The sequence below is a fragment of the Pseudophryne corroboree genome, chromosome 8 (assembly GCF_028390025.1).
Source record: "Pseudophryne corroboree isolate aPseCor3 chromosome 8, aPseCor3.hap2, whole genome shotgun sequence".
Classification (NCBI taxonomy): domain Eukaryota; kingdom Metazoa; phylum Chordata; class Amphibia; order Anura; family Myobatrachidae; genus Pseudophryne; species Pseudophryne corroboree.
The window spans coordinates 286,098,537-286,114,286 of NC_086451.1; the positions used below are offsets into that span (position 1 = coordinate 286,098,537).

Sequence of the window (15,750 nt, forward strand, 5' to 3'; positions counted from 1 at the left end):
CTTCGGCCAGGCGTGTGTCAGAATTGGCGGCTTTGTCATGTAAAAGCCCTTATCTGATTTTCCATATGGATAGGGCAGAATTGAGGACTCGTCCCCAGTTTCTCCCTAAGGTGGTATCAGCTTTTCACTTGAACCAACCTATTGTAGTGCTTGCGGCTACTAGGGACTTGGAAGATTCCAAGTTTCTGGACGTAGTCAGGGCCTTAAAAATGTATATTTCCAGGACGGCTGGAGTCAGGAAAACTGACTCGTTTTTTATCCTGTATGCACCCAACAAAATAGGTGCCCCTGCTTCTAAGCAGACTATTGCTCGCTGGATTTGTAACACAATTCAGCTGGCGCATTCTGCGGCTGGATTGCCGCATCCTAAATCGGTAAAAGCCCATTCCACAAGGAAGGCGGGCTCATCTTGGGCGGCTGCCCGAGGGGTCTCGGCTTTACAACTTTGCCGAGCTGCAACTTGGTCAGGGGCAAACACGTTTGCAAAATTCTACAAATTTGATACCCTGGCTGAGGAGGACCTTGCGTTCTCTCATTCGGTGCTGCAGAGTCATCCGCACTCTCCCGCCCGTTTGGGAGCTTTTGGTATAATCCCCATGGTCCTTACGGAGTTCCCAGCATCCACTAGGACGTCAGAGAAAATAAGATTTTACTCACCGGTAATTCTATTTCTCGTAGTCCGTAGTGGATGCTGGGCGCCCATCCCAAGTGCGGATTGTCTGCAATACTTGTATATAGTTATTGCCTAACTAAAGGGTTATTGTTGAGCCATCTGTTGAGAGGCTCAGTTATATTTCATACTGTTAACTGGGTATAGTATCACGAGTTATACGGTGTGATTGGTGTGGCTGGTATGAGTCTTACCCGGGATTCAAAATCCTTCCTTATTGTGTCAGCTCTTCCGGGCACAGTATCCTAACTGAGGTCTGGAGGAGGGGCATAGAGGGAGGAGCCAGTGCACACCAGATAGTACCTAATCTTTCTTTTAGAGTGCCCAGTCTCCTGCGGAGTCCGTCTATTCCCCATGGTCCTTACGAAGTTCCCAGCATCCACTACGGACTACGAGAAATAGATTTACCGGTGAGTAAAATCTTATTTTTCAAATTCTTGTGAGTATGACACGTGCAGATTGGTGTGACAGTTGGGAGATATGATATCCATGCAAACTGTAATCTGCATGCGGGATCAGTATGAATTACAGACTGTCAGGATGCCAGCCGTCCATATACAGACAACGGCATGCTTGATGTCAGTATGCTGGCAACGGGGTGAATGCAGAGAGTCCCCTTGCGGGCTCGCTGCGCTTGCCACGCTGCAGTCTCGGTGGCTTTCTGTGCTCGCAACAGGTTCTTTTCACACTGTATGGGTGTCGTGGACACCCACGAGCGGGAATAGCCCATGTTAACTGGGATCCTGTCTGCCGGCAATTTAATTGCATCCCCTGCATGCATATTGAAGTGAGAGAAGTAAATATAGCCAATCTACACTCACGTGACAACACATATGGGCTGGATGATGTTAGACCTATCCTCTTGTGATAGTTGATAGTAGCGCTGTCATAAACCAGATGGGTAAACTTGATTAGTTTTTGTTCTGTACTGATGATATATAAATATAGCCATAGTCAGGTTTAATGACCATTTGTCCCTCACTGGGCTGTTGTAAAATGTTGGTATTTTCTCTGTCCGAAGACTGATGTTTTTATTAAGTGTTGCAGCTCGTCAGATGGGAAAACGTAACATTCATGATTTTCAGATTTTAACTTTGCCATCCTCTTTCTTCCTCTCTGCCTATAGAACTTCCAGATGTGTCCTCATGCATCTTGCCTCAATACGTCACGCAGCGGGAGATGCTTAGCGTGAGGGAGCTAACAGGTTCTCTGCAACTTCGTTAGCGTCGGGAGTCTTTTTTTTTTTTTTTTTTTTTTTTCTTCCGACCGAAAATTTGTCTTGTTCACATTGCTATGTGTATAAGACACACAAGCAGACTCTGATGTTTAAAATGATATATGTCAAGCTTGTATTCTGCATGCAACCGCGTCTGTATCTGCATACAAAATGCTACATTAGTGTTTTCTAGGAAAACACTGTAGCATAGCAATTCTTATTAGTTTTGTGGAAAAGATACATTTTTAATGAAAAAAGTCGCACGAAAAGATGCTCGTGTGACTAGAAGGGCTGTTTAACACTAGGAGGCTAGATGTAAGTGGACATATCTAAGTTTCTTTTACTTTCCATTTGTTTATAAAAGCTTATTTACAGTAGTTACTTCTACTGTATTTCTATGTCCGGTTACTTTTCTTAAATTAACTTTTTGCAAACAGTTGTATCACACACATGTCCGTACTCAGAACTACTTCCAAGTTGGTGCTTTTTTCAAATTATCTTAACTATTAAACAAATCAGTCTTCCACCACCACCGACTTTGGTTCCACTCCTAATATATACACTTTAAAAATCAGCATATGCCTCTCCAGGCCATAGGTCTAAGAACACAGAAAATCAGAACTATAAATTATGTTTTAATTTCAGAATAACTCTTAATACCAGAATTGATTGTATGCTCATAACCTAGGGTTTTCCCAGTCAAACAAGCAGGTGCCCCTTATTTGCTTGTTTCTTTCTGTTTAGAGCCTAAAGGCCCCCACACACTATATGATGTGTACCAACGATGCAACCGAGGGCTGACATATCGGGCGGTCCCAACACACGATGCGATATGGTGCCCACCCCACCGTTCGCTATGCCGGTGCATACATTTCCTTTTACAATCCAGATTTCCCGACTCAGGTCATACAGTTTTACAAATAACATTTTCCATACAGAATATACATTGATACAGCATGCAATTTGAATATCATATTGTGGGATCAGATAACGTGATGAATCCCGACATGTAGAAATAGCATTTCAGTAGAAAAAGTCAGTATCCATTTTATAAATTGTTCTAATATAACTAATACAGTTGAGTACTTTTAGTATTTTATTACAATATGATTATTGTATTGTGTCCTTTAAGCTGTATGTTTTTTATTTCCTTTGTGTCTTGGATATCTTGTTATATTATTATATAGTGCATTAAACTACAATTGTTTTTTTTTTTTTTTTTTTACAGATCTTATCCAGTGTACAAATGAAATGAACGTTAATATACCACAACTTGCTGACACACTTTTTGAAAGGACTGCCAATGGTAGCTGGGTTGTAGTTTTCAAAGCCCTGATCACAACACATCACCTTATGATGTATGGTAATGAGGTAAGGACCGTTCAACTGCCATGTCTTTTTGTGAAGGTGGATAAACTACTTTTGTAAATGTTTTCAAAATGCCTCAGTGGAACTTTTTCAACTTTTCTCTATGGGGGAATTCAGTTCAGCACAATGCGCCATTCTGAAAATCTTGTAATGTTGACACCACCGTATATGGCAGGTATGTGCTCAGTCGGGCATTTGCTGAATTGAATCGGCCCATATAATAATTTTGGTGAAAAATGGCTATTTAGAGCTTGTACAATACTGTTTTGGCCTTTTTAACAACGTTTTTGAGATGTGTTCTCAAAGCTTCCTTGCAGCGTAGTCATTGGTGTATCTATAATAATGGGTGCAGTGTGTGCGGTGCATTCGTCCATCCGGTTCCAGAGGGGCCCACATTGCACACACTGCACATGTTAATTACGTACCTTTCTGGAGTCCCGCATCTGTGCTGCAACAAAACTCGCAGAGAAAACGGCTGCCGCACATGCACACTAGTTCTTAGTCGCCGGAACATGGTGGGTACCATGTTTCCGGAGACCTGTGCTGTAGAGAGTCTGCCCCCTCATCTGTTAATATGCCCCTGCGCGTAGTGTGTATTTTTTTTAGTGATGAGCGGATTCGGTTTTACTCGGTTTTACTCGGTTCTCAAAACCGAATCTTATTGGCTCACTGATGTCACGTGTTTTGGATAGCCAATAAGATTCGGTTTTGAGAACCGAGTAAAACCGAATCCGCTCATCACTATTTTTTTTGTGTTTTGATGGTTTTTTGTTTTTTTAACAGCCTTCTCTTAAGAACCATATTATATGTTAGTGTTAAAGGCTCTAAACACTGCAAATTTCAAAATTCAAGCAAAGTAAATTCTTATTAGAAAGTGTGTGCAAGTGTGCACAAGGTATTAGTTTATTTTCTGAACAATCTGCGTTAAACAGGCATCAAGTATTTGAACTATTAAAATGAACAGCTGTGTGTGAGGCCTTACTGACAATAGTTGTTGCTGTTATTACTGACTTAGTTACTGTTTTTGTTTTGGTCTTTATTATGGTTTTCAATAATTACTATTTATACACTGCATGTTGTGTTGCCCCTACAGTAATGTACAACATAATGTGTATATGTTCTATTCTGCTTTGGTCTCTTAGCATATAATACGTGCGTTCAGCTGCGTGTGGCACACATGTTCACATATAAGGCTACAGAAGTCTGATGGATCAATTTTCTGGGACTCTGCTCATGCCAGTTGCTGCTGTCTAGGAACAGTTCTAAATGATCCTTGCCGTTCAAGATTTATTTATTTTTACTACTTGAGGAGCCGTTTGTACTTTGCCAACCTTCACCCCTATCCCTCGGGTCACCTTCCATTCTCGGCAGGAGCATGGGTTAAGGGGTTTTCCCTAGTCCTTGCACACTGCCAGTCACTTCATTACGTGAACCTCTGCACTGTATAATTGTACTGCGACTGGAATGCTGGGGAAAGTGGTGAGATTTTTGGTATCCCAGTGGAGAGTAGAAAACACTGTGTCTGTAGAATGGTGGCACTGAAGACCAGGTTTTAACCTAGCTTAACTGGAGGCATGGTCCTGAAGTGGATCTATTTTGAAATTTCCAAATTAACTTCTTGTATTGGTTTTTTATTGTTTGCTGGCAAGTGTATCTAATTTAAAGAGATGACGTCCCCAGCTCAAAAAGCTATGGGCCATATGCAATTGCGGTCGAATTGCTGCAAATGTCGAAAAACGGGGCATTTTCGACACACAAAAATGATTCGACAATGCAATACAGTACTTTTCGACAAAAAACGTCCGTTTCAAATTCGACTTTTTGCAATTCGACAGTTGTCAAATTCGACATGCTTGCAATGGTAAAAATGCGGCTTTTCGACAAAAGTATATTCAATTGAAGAATGTCGATTCGACAACAGTGCTTTTCGACAGTAATTTCGTCAATTTCAGTCCTCCTCATTTTGCTGGCGGGATCTAATAAAATTTTTTAAAAACATGTTTTTTTTTTTTTTGTTTTTTGTTTTTTGCTAATAGCATATCTATTTATATTAGAAGGGATTATATACTTGGGTTTGTCTATTAGGAGCCACAAGTATTATTTAATATATTTTTTAAAAGAATATATATATATATTTTTTTTTACTGACTAAAATAATCAGAGGGGGGGCGCCCTGGGCAGCAATATAAACCTCTCCTGTAGCAAAAGTACATATATACATGTACAGCTGGGCACTGTACATGTATATAAAGAGCCCCCGCTATGTTTTTAAGAATTTTGAGCGGGACAGAAGCCTGCCACCGAGGGGGCGGGGCTTCTCCCTCAGCACTCACCAGCGCCATTTTCTCCACAGCACAGCGCTGAGAGGAAGCTCTCCCCGGACTCTCCCCTGCTTACTCACGGTGACAGAGGGTTTTCAAGAGGGGGGGGGGGCATATAATTGGCGCTTACTGGGTAAACATTCTGTGTTTTTCCTGGGTCATATAGCGCTGGGGTGTGTGCTGGCATACTCTCTCTCTGTCTCTCCAAAGGGCCTGGTGGGGAACCTGTCTTCAGAAAAGAGTTTCCCTGTGTGTGTGTTGTGTATCGGTACGCGTTTGTCGACATGTTGAGGTTGAAGGCTCACCTAAGGAGGAGGGGGAGTGTATGAATGTAAGGTCTCCGTCGGCAGCGCCGACACCTGACTGGTTGGATATGTGGAATGTCTTAAGTGCTAATGTAAATTTATTGCACAAAAGATTAGACAAAGCTGAGGCTAGGGAACAGTCAGGGAGTCAAACCATGTCTGTCCCAATGTCGCCGGGACCGTCGGGGTCTCAGAAGCACACACTATCCCAAATAGTTGACACAGATACCGACACGGATTCAGACTCCAGTGTCGACTACGATGATGCAAAATTACAGCCAAAAGTGGCTAAATGTATTCGATATGATTATTGCAATAAAAGATGTTTTGCATATCACTGAGGAACCCCCTGTCCCTGACACGAGGGTACACATGTATAAAGGAAAGAAGCCTGAGGTCACCTTTCCATGCTCACATGAGCTGAACGAATTATGCGAAAAAGCTTGGGAAACTCCAGACAAAAAAACTGCAGATTCCCAAAAGGATTCTTATGGCGTATCCTTTACCGCCAAAGGACAGAATACGGTGGGAATCCTCCCCTAGGGTAGACAAAGCATTGACACGCTTATCAAAAAAGATAGCGCTGCCATCCCAAGATACGGCTACCCTCAAGGATCCTGCTGACCGCAAGCAGGAGGTTACCTTGAAGTCCATTTACACACATTCTGGTACGATACTCAGACCGGCAATTGCGTCGGCCTGGGTTTGTAGTGCTGTAGCAGCCTGGACAGATTCCTTATCAGCGGAAATTGAGACCTTAGATAAGGATACCATTTTAATGACCCTAGGGCATATAAAAGATGCTGTCTTATATATGAGGGATGCTCAAAGAGACATTAGTTTACTGGGTTCCAGAATAAACGCTATGTCTATTTCTGCTAGGCGAGTCTTATTGACCCGACAGTGGACAGGTGATGCCGACTCAAAGAGGCATATGGAGTTTTTACCTTACAAGGGTGAGGAATTGTTTGGAGAAGGCCTCTCGGACCTCGTCTCCACAGCTACGGCAGGTAAATCTAATTTTTTGCCTTATGTTCCCTCACAACCTAAGAAAGCGCCTCATTATCAAATGCAGTCCTTTCGTTCAAATAAAAGCAAAAGAGTACGTGGATCGTCCTTTCTTGCCAGAGGTAAGGGCAGAGGGAAAAAGCTGCACAACACAGCTAGTTCCCATGAACAGAAGTCCTCCCCGGCCTCTGCAAAATCCACAGCATGACGCTGGGGCTCCCCTGAGGGAGTCCGCTCCAGTGGGGGCACGTCTTCGACTTTTCAGCAACATCTGGGTTCACTCACAGGTGGAACCCTGGGCAATAGAAATTGTTTCTCAGGGATACAAGCTTAAATTCGAAGAGGTGCCCCCTCGCCGGTTTTTCAAATCTGAGCTACCGACTTTTCCCCTAGAAAGGGAGATAGTGTTACATGCGATTAAAAAATTGTGTCTTCAACAATTGGTGGTCGAGGTTCCCCTGCTTCAAAGAGGGAAGGGATACTACTCAACTCTGTTTGTGGTCCCGAAACCGGACGGTTCGGTCAGACCCATTTTGAATTTAAAATCCCTGAACCTTTACTTAAAACGGTTCAAGTTCAAAATGGAATCACTAAGAGCGGTCATCGCCAGCCTGGAAGGGGGAGATTTTATGGTATCTCAGGACATAAAGGATGCATACCTGCATGTTCCCATATATCCTCCTCATCAGGCGTACCTGAGATTTGCGGTACAGGATTGTCATTACCAATTTCAGACGTTGCCATTTGGGCTTTCCACGGCCCCGAGGATTTTCACTAAGGTGATGGCGGAAATGATGGTGCTCCTGCGCAAGCAGGGTGTTACAATTATCCCATACTTGGACGATCTCCTCATAAAAGTGAGCTCACGGGAGAAGTTGCTGAAAAGCGTATCACTTTCACTGAAGGTGTTACAGCAACACGGCTGGATTCTCAATATTCCAAAGTCGCAGCTGAATCCTACATCTCGTTTGACCTTCTTGGGCATGATTCTGGACACAGACCAGAAAAGGGTTTTTCTTCCGACAGAAAAAGCTCAAGAACTCATGATTCTGGTTAGGAACTTATTGAAGCCAAAACAGGTGTCCGTGCATCACTGCACTCGAGTCCTGGGAAAGATGGTGGCATCATACGAAGCCATTCCCTTTGGCAGGTTCCATGCGAGGACTTTCCAATGGGACCTACTGGACAAGTGGTTCGGGTCACATCTACAAATTCATCAGCGGATCACCCTGTCCCCCAGAGCCATGGTATCTCTCCTGTGGTGGCTGCAGAGTGCTCACCTCCTAGAGGGCCGCAGGTTCGGCATTCAGGACTGGATCCTGATGACCACGGACGCGAGTTTCCGAGGTTGGGGAGCTGTCACACAGGGAAGAAATTTCCAAGGTCTTTGGTCAAGTCAAGAGACTTGTCTCCACATCAACATCCTGGAACTGAGGGCCATATACAACGCCCTACGTCAAGCGGATTCATTACTTCGCGACCAACCAGTTCTGATCCAGTCAGACAACGTCACCGCAGTAGCTCATGTAAACCGCCAAGGCGGCACAAGGAGCAGAGTGGCGATGGCGGAAGCCACCAGAATTCTTCGCTGGGCGGAGAATCATGTAAGCGCACTGTCAGCAGTGTTCATTCCGGGAGTGGACAACTGGGAAGCAGACTTCCTCCGCAGACACGACCTACATCCGGTAGAGTGGGGACTTCATCAGGAAGTCTTCGCGCAGATTGCAAGTCAGTGGGGACTGCCCCTAATAGACATGATGGTGTCCCGTCTCAACAAAAAGCTACAAAGGTGTTGCGCCAGGTCAAGAGACCCTCAGGCGGTAGCTGTGGACGCCCTAGTGACACCGTGGGTATTCCGGTCGGTCTATGTATTTCCTCCTCTTCCTCTCATACCCAAGATGTTGAGAATAATAAGAAAAAGAGGAGTGAGAACAATCCTCATTGTTCCAGATTGGCCACGTAGGACCTGGTATCCGGATCTGCAGGAGATGCTCACAGAAGATCCGTGGCCTCTGCCTCTAAGACAGGACCTGTTGCAACAGGGGCCCTGTCTGTTCCAAGACTTACCGCGGCTGCGTTTGTCGGTGTGGCGGTTGAACGCCGGATCCTAGCGGAAAAAGGTATTCCGGATGAGGTCATTCCTACACTAATAAAGGCTAGGAAGCACGTGACCTCAAAACATTATCACCGAATATGGCGAAAATATGTTTCTTGGTGTGAGGCCAGGAATGCTCCTACGGAAGAATTCCATCTGGGCCGTTTTCTTCACTTCCTACAAGCTGGAGTGAATTTGGGCCTAAAATTAGGATCTATTAAGGTTCAGATTTCGGCCTTATCCATTTTCTTTCAAAAGGAATTGGCCTCTCTCCCAGAAGTACAGACGTTTGTGAAGGGAGTACTGCATATTCAGCCTCCTTTTGTACCTCCGGTGGCACCTTGGGACCTTAACGTGGTGTTAAGTTTCCTTAAGTCACATTGGTTTGAACCACTTAAAACGGTGGTGTTGAAATATCTCACTTGGAAGGTGGTCATGTTGTTAGCCTTGGCTTCGGCTAGGCGAGTTTCGGAATTAGCGGCTTTATCACATAAAAGCCCCTATCTGGTTTTCCATATGGATAGGGCGGAATTGCGGACTTGTCCTCAATTCCTACCTAAAGTGGTCTCGTCTTTTCATATGAACCAACCTATTGTCGTGCCTGTGGCTACGCGTGACTTGGAGGATTCCGAGTCCCTTGATGTGGTCAGGGCTTTGAAAATGTACGTGGCCAGAACGGCTAGAGTCAGGAAGACAGAAGCACTGTTTGTCCTGTATGCAGCCAACAAGGTTGGCGCTCCCGCTTCAAAGCAGACTATTGCTCGATGGATCTGTAACACGATTCAGCAGGCGCATTCTACGGCAGGATTGCCGTTACCAAAATCGGTTATGGCCCATTCCACTAGGAAGGTGGGCTCGTCTTGGGCGGCTGCCCGAGGGGTCTCGGCACTACAGCTGTGCCGAGCTGCTACTTGGTCGGGGTCAAACACCTTTGCAAAGTTCTATAAGTTTGATACCCTGGCTGAGGAGGACCTCCTGGTTGCTCAATCGGTGCTGCAGAGTCATCCGCACTCTCCCGCCCGTTTGGGAGCTTTGGTATAATCCCCATGGTCCTTACGGAGTCCCCAGCATCCTCTAGGACGTTAGAGAAAATAAGATTTTAAACCTACCGGTAAATCTTTTTCTCGTAGTCCGTAGAGGATGCTGGGCGCCCGTCCCAAGTGCGGACTACTTCTGCAGTACTTGTATATAGTTATTGCTTACATAAGGGTTATGTTATAGTTTCATCGGTTTTGGACCGATGCTATGTTGTTTTTTCATACTGTTAACTAGATAGTATATCACAAGTTATACGGTGTGATTGGTGTGGCTGGTATGAATCTTGCCCTTGGATTAACTAAAATCCTTTCCTCGTACTGTCCGTCTCCTCTGGGCACAGTTTCTCTAACTGAGGTCTGGAGGAGGGGCATAGAGGGAGGAGCCAGTGCACACCCAGATCCAAAGTCTTTCTTAAAGTGCCCATGTCTCCTGCGGAGCCCGTCTATCCCCATGGTCCTTACGGAGTCCCCAGCATCCTCTACGGACTACGAGTAAAAGATTTACCGGTAGGTTTAAAATCTTATTTTTTCACACCAGCACCAGGCTCCACTAGCTAGAGAGATAATGCCACAGCAGGGGGACACTTTTATATCGGTCCCTGCGGTCGTGGCATTAAATCCCCAACTAGTCATCCCTGGCCGGGGTACCCTGGAGGAGTGGGGACCCCTTAAATCAAGGGGTCCCCCCCCCTCCAGCCACCCAAGGGCCAGGGGTGAAGCCCGAGGCTGTCCCCCCCCTTCCAAGGGCTGCGGATGGGAGGCTGATAGCAAAGTGACAAAATAAAGAATATTGTTTTTTGTAGCAGAACTACAAGTCCCAGCAAGCCTCTCCCGCAAGCTGGTACTTGGAGAACCACAAGTACCAGCACGCGGGGGGAAAACGGGCCCACTGGTACCTGTAGTTCTACTGCCAAAAAAATACCCAAATAAAAACAGTACACGCACACCGTGATAGTAAAACTTTATTACATACATGCACGCCGACACACCCATACTTACCTATGTTGACACGCCCTGTCATTCCCCCCCCCCCCCCCGTATTTTTACAACCAGGACCAGCTCAAAGAGCCCGAGGCTGGTTATGCTTAGGAGGAGGGACCCCACACATTTTTTTTTTCAGGATTCTTTACACACTTTTGTGCCGTTTATGAAGTCGAATCCAGGACGCACACTATCGTCAATTGGTCCGTTTTTCGACAGCGGGTCTGTCGAATCCGTTTTTTATTGAATATGTCGAATTCGGGTCCCGGCGGGAGGGTGTCTGACTGTCGAATTTAAAAACGGTTGATTTCCAGCCGTAATTCAACCGCAATTGCATTTACCCCTATATATTCTAAATGTTATCAGAAATGTTGGCCAAAGAAGATACCCAGTCAACAATGCAAGTTAAGAAGGGTCTTGTATTGGAAAAATACACACCGTTGCAAGGGTGTGGGGGTGGGGGGTGCATTGGATGCCGACGGCCATGTGACAGACACCACTCGGTGTCCCAACACCACCACGAGTGAGTACCGACACTACTCGGAATCCTAGCACCGGAAGTTATGTATCGGGGTGACGGTTAAGGCCAGTGAGGGGAAGGGGGGGTGTTAATGGGTCCTACACCACTATTGGGGGGGGGGTTAGCCCTGGCCACCACCCCAGTGGATTAGGGCAGGTGTCAAAATTATTACCCTGTCAGCATATAAATTGTCGGTATGCTGGTGTCATGTAACTGCCGACACCGTTTCCCACCCCTATGCAAATTTATTATATAGATTTCAGAGGAAGAAACTATCCACCAATGTGGATGTTTCCTTTTTTTCACTTATTGTAAATGAATAAAATAAGGAAATGAGGAATAAAGGCATATAGGAGAAAAGATAACACTCTCAATAATGTGATGGCAACTGCATTTTTGGGAAGATTCATTACAAACGCCTCAAAGAAATATAGATGAAAACACACATGGGCTTAGGATGTAGCATAGTAAATCTGTTGTCCAGTTTTGTACAATCCCCATAAACCAAAAATGGAGAATGTTGACTGGCATTTATATCTGAGGAGTTCTGTACTTCTAAACAAACACAGTGGTAGCTGCTCAATAACTCTCTGGAAGCGTACATCAGGTGCATGAAAGGGGAGCGGTCACAGCAAGCAGAAAGGAGGGTGCTTCGCTTCCCCCCCCCCCCCCCCCCCCCCGTCACCCCCTGCACACCAACTACCACTTGTAATAATATTAGAAAACTATATGGTAATAGAATTTCAGAGATATTTGTTACATATAATTGCACATACATGATAAGCTGCCTAGCCCCTTCACAGCTTCATCGGCAGTCCCTACACTACATGATTGCAGGAATGTAGTATGAGTGGCCGGGGTCATACAGACAGCTCGGCGAGCGCTAATGAGCCCCTTGCGGGCTCACTGCGCTCGCCACGCTGCGGGCACGGTGCGCGCTATTTATTCTCCCTCCAGGGGGTTGTGGACCCCCAAGAGAGAGAATGTGTCGGCATGCCCGTGGTCGGGATCCCGGCGCCGGTATGCTGGTGGTCGGGATCCCGGCCGGCGGCATATTGAAGACCACCCGGTAGCAGTACCCACTTGAGGCCATGTGATTGTCTATAGTAAGGCCTCATATTAAAGGCCCATACAAAAATACATCCAATACAGCTTGTGCAAGTACTGAATGACCACTGCCATTTTTGGTCTGATTCAGGGGGAGATGTACTAAGCCCTGAAAAGTGATACATTTCATGGTGATAAAGTACCAACCAATCGCTTCCTAACTGCCATGGTACAGGCTGGGTTTGAAAAATGACAGGAGCTGTTTGGTTGGTACTTTATCACTGTGAAATGTATCACTTTTCAGGGCTTAGTACATCAGGTCCTCAGAGTGAAACGTAGGTATCCCGCTGCATGCAGAGTCTCGATTATCGGGATGCTGCAGCCATGGAAGGTTCGTTCTGCGCACCAGTTTTCTGGGAGGATAGAGCCAAGGGTCTGCATGTCACAATCTGCATCGCAGTGTTGGATCCCCAGCTTGCGACGTTGGTCGCAGTGCTGGGATTGCAGCTACATGCAGGAGGTGTGTCTTCTACTGAGACATGTTGTGCATGTTCCTCCTACAAATTGGACGGAAATTCAAAGCCGCTAACAATTGGTTTGGCATTTATGTCCATCGCTGAATCAGGCCCTTCATACATTGGCCTCAGAGTCACAGACAATAAACATATTACATCAGTGGTTGGGGGGAAAAGGGGGTAAATTACCCCAAATGGGGTAAAAATGAAATTCCTGGGGGTAATGGACGGTCACGCTGCTGAGACGCAGCCCCGTCCAGCACCGTCCGATGTGACGTGCTGACGTCTCACCGCGCTCCCTCGTGCCCGCCCTGTGCTGTGCTCCTGTCCGCCCTGTGCTGTGTTCCTGGCCGCAGTGTGATGTGCTGACGTCACACTGTGCACCCTCACGCCCATCCGTCCTCCGCTGTCCTGTCCTCCCGCCCGTGGCCTGCCAACCCACACACACAACTTGAAGTGTTCTGTGGCTGACCGCTGACGGAGTTCTGCAGGATCAGACAGTGGTCCACATAAAAGTGGGAAATTCCCACTGACATTACTGAGGTGAGGATGTGACTATCTGTCTCCTAAAAGTCGTGTCCCCCCCCTCATCCATCTTTCTTACATTCATTCAGGTGTTTTGGGGAGAAAGTGTTAATTAACCCATGCATTTCCAAAAAATAATTGGCGGGAAAAAAATTAATGATAATTAAAAATAATTATATATATATATATATATATATATATCAAACAAATACTCTCCCTTTGCGCTAATTTGTAAAACCTGTCACCCTGAATAAATACGTACGTAAACTATTTGGTATAGGCAATAACAAACAGTGGGATAGGAGCCCGCTGGTGGCGCAAGCACTGTGCGGTTACCGTGATGAGTTGCCGCAATGGTCAAATGTCCATAGGAGAACGCTGGAAGAGTCCAAAAACGTCTAATTAATGGTTCTCATATAGATCCAAGTCCATAAGGTAATATGTGAAAGAAAAACACAAATGGTATACAGAGAATCAATATAAAATCCCAGAGTCAATGGGTAATAAGGAGGTGACTTCTTCCAGGATTCCTTATACTGTGGTGGCTTTACGAGTGTGTTTCTATCTGTAAAGGTTCACCCTGGTGTTTGAGGAAAAAGCAAGCTCCTCACGTGTGCTTACTTCAAAGTATCCCAGAAAAAAACATGTAAAGGTTTCTTTAAAGCCTCTGAACGTGCAGTGTCTTTCACCCGGTACAAGTTTTTGGACTCTTCCAGCGTTCTCCTATGGACATTTGACCATTGCGGCAACTCATCACGGTAACCGCACAGTGCTTGCGCCACCAGCGGGCTCCTATCCCACTGTTTGTTATTGTAATTTTTTTCAGGTGTATGTGGTGACACACCAGGATAGGATCCCACTAAAGGCAGCAGCTAGAGTGCGCAGAAATTTACCTTATATAAGTCGTAGCTATTTGGTATAGGCAGCCTGATTCAACTAAGTCCCCTGTTAGAAGGGACTGGAAATGAGGAATATACAACAATAGAAGAATTGGCGCCAGGGGGTCGCATCAACTCCCACTACTCCAACCCCTAATTGGTTAATACTTTTAAAAAAAAATAATAACATGTTCCATCATAAAACATTTATTAAAAACATATTCAAATTAATACTGATTGAAGGATCACAACAAAGAGTCATACATCTTAAAGTGTGGAATAATATATCTCCTCTGTATTAATTTGAATATGTTTTTAATAAATGTTTTATGATGGAACATGTTATTATTTAAAAAAAAAAAAGTATTAACCAATTAGGGGTTTGAGTAGTGGGAGTTGATGCGATCCCCTGGCGCCAATTCTTCTATTGTTGTGCGTGTATATATGTATGTGTGTATGTATATATATATATATATATATATATATATACACACACACACACACACACACACACACACACACACACACACACACACACACACACACACACACACACACACACACACACACCTGGGCACTGTACATGTATATAAAGAGCCCCCGCCATGTTATTGAGAAATTTGAGCGGGACAGAAGCCCGCCGCCGAGGGGGCGGGGCTTCTCCCTCAGCACTCACCAGCGCCATTTTTCTCCACAGCACCGCTGAGAGGAAGATCCCCGGACTCTCCCCTGCTTAACACACGGTGAAAGAAGGGTTTTAAAGTAGAGGGGGGGCACATAATTGGCGCATATACATAACAAAAGCGCTACTGGGTAAACATACTGTGTTTTTTCCTGGGTCATATAGCGCTGGGGTGTGTGCTGGCATACTCTCTCTGTCTCTCCACAGGGCCTGGTGGGGAACCTGTCTTCAGAAAAGAGCTTCCCTGTGTGTGTGTGGTGTGTCGGTACACGTGTGTCGACATGTCTTAGATTGAAGGCTCACCTAAGGAGGAGGGGGAGTGTATGAATGTTAGGTCTCCGTCGGCAGTGCCGACACCTGACTGGATGGATATGTGGAATGTTTTAAGTGCTAATGTAAATTTATTGCACAAAAGATTAGACAAAGCTGAAGCTGGGGTACAGTCAGGAAGTCAACCCATGCCTGTCCCAATGTCGCCTGGACCTTCGGGGTCTCAGAAGCGCCCCCTATCCCAAATAGTTGACACAGATACCGACACGGATTCAGACTCCAGTGTCGACTACGATGATGCAAAATTACAGC

General features: G+C 45.4%; 1 protein-coding gene across 9 annotated transcripts in view; it reads left to right on the top strand.

Annotated features, from left to right (window-relative positions):
• Positions 1 to 15,750, top strand: part of LOC134948960 (phosphatidylinositol-binding clathrin assembly protein-like) — a 340,585-nt gene that overhangs the window by 80,286 nt on the left and 244,549 nt on the right. For all 9 annotated transcript variants that reach the window (XR_010183069.1, XM_063937265.1, XM_063937266.1 and 6 more), the window contains exon 2: positions 3,115 to 3,257. Coding sequence is in view for 8 of the 9 variants with exons in the window: in XM_063937265.1 (XP_063793335.1) it covers positions 3,115 to 3,257 (143 nt within the window). In the remaining variant the exon portion in view is untranslated. The remainder of the gene's footprint in view (positions 1 to 3,114; positions 3,258 to 15,750) is intronic.